Source organism: Aptenodytes forsteri, unplaced genomic scaffold (genome assembly GCF_000699145.1).
Source record: "Aptenodytes forsteri isolate BGI_AS27 unplaced genomic scaffold, ASM69914v1 Scaffold621, whole genome shotgun sequence".
Classification (NCBI taxonomy): Eukaryota; Metazoa; Chordata; class Aves; order Sphenisciformes; family Spheniscidae; genus Aptenodytes; species Aptenodytes forsteri.
This window is the reverse complement of record NW_008794373.1, coordinates 2,701-3,799: the sequence shown is the minus strand read 5'-3', so window position 1 is coordinate 3,799 and position 1,099 is coordinate 2,701. Positions and strand designations below refer to the sequence as shown.

At 65.4% G+C, this 1,099-nt stretch overlaps 1 protein-coding gene across 1 annotated transcript in view; it reads left to right on the top strand.

Annotated features, from left to right (window-relative positions):
* LOC103905960 (kallikrein-13) overlaps positions 1-1,099 on the top strand; it is an 11,182-nt gene that overhangs the window by 8,780 nt on the left and 1,303 nt on the right. Inside the window, exon 2 of the mRNA XM_009287777.1 lies at positions 195-331. Coding sequence (XP_009286052.1) covers positions 195-331 — 137 coding nt within the window. The remainder of the gene's footprint in view (positions 1-194; positions 332-1,099) is intronic.

Sequence of the window (1,099 nt, the reverse complement as noted above, 5' to 3'; positions counted from 1 at the left end):
CCCTCAACCTGCCACTGGGTTGGGTGGTGGCATCTCTGCGGGGAAGGGACCCAGGCGTCCGAGGGGTGGATCCCCTCAACCTGCCACTGGGTTGGGTGGTGGCATCTCTGCAGGGAAGGGACCCAGGCGTCCGGGGCTCAGAGCCCTGGCCCAGGTTGGACACGCGTGTCGTGTGTGTCCCCCCCTCATCCCAGAGTCCTTCCCTGACACCCCCCAGTGTGTGAACGTCACCCTGGTGGGTGACAACGAGTGCCGGATGGTCTACGGCAGCAAAGTCACCGAGGACATGTTGTGCGCCGGCGTGGCTGCGGGGGGCAAGGACTCCTGCCAGGTACCTCCAGGTCCCCGTGTCCCCACGTCCTACAGCCACGTCCCCATGTCCCCTCACCACGCCCCCATGTCCCCTCACCGCGTCCCCCAGCCCCATCCCTTTGGTCCTCCCTTGTCCCATGGGCTTTGGGATGGAGCTGTGTCCCCGCGTCCCGTCACCTTGTCCCCATGTCCCACGGCCATCTCCTCGTGTCCCATGGTCATTTCCCCATGTCCTACAGCCTCATCCCTGTGTCCCATGGTCCTGTCTTTGCGGTCCCCTTTGTCCCCCAGGCTTTGAAGCGCGGCCACAACTCCATGTCCCATCACCTTGTCCCCATGTCCCGCAACCACGTCCCTTTGGTCCCCTTTGTCCCACGGGCTTTGGGACGTAGCCGTGTCCCTGTGTCCCATCGCCTTGTCCCCCACGTCCCACAGTCACGTTCCCCATGTCCTACGGCCTCGTTCCCATGTCCCACCATCGCTGGTCCCCCTCGTCTCCCGGGCTCTGAGACGTAGCCGTGTCCCCGTGTCCCACCGCCTTGTCCCCATGTCCCACAGCCACCTCCCTCTGGTCCCCCTTGTCCCTTGGGCTTTGAAACGTGGACGCATCTGCATGTCCCATCCCCGCGTACCCAGCTCCCGTGGCCACGTGCCTGTGGTCCCCCTGTCCCCTCGCCTTTGAGGTGTGGCTGTGTCCCCACGTCCCGTTGCCACCACCCATAACCGCGTCCCTTCGCTCCCCTCCTCCCCTGGGCTTCAAGACGTGACCACGGCCCGTGGCCACGTC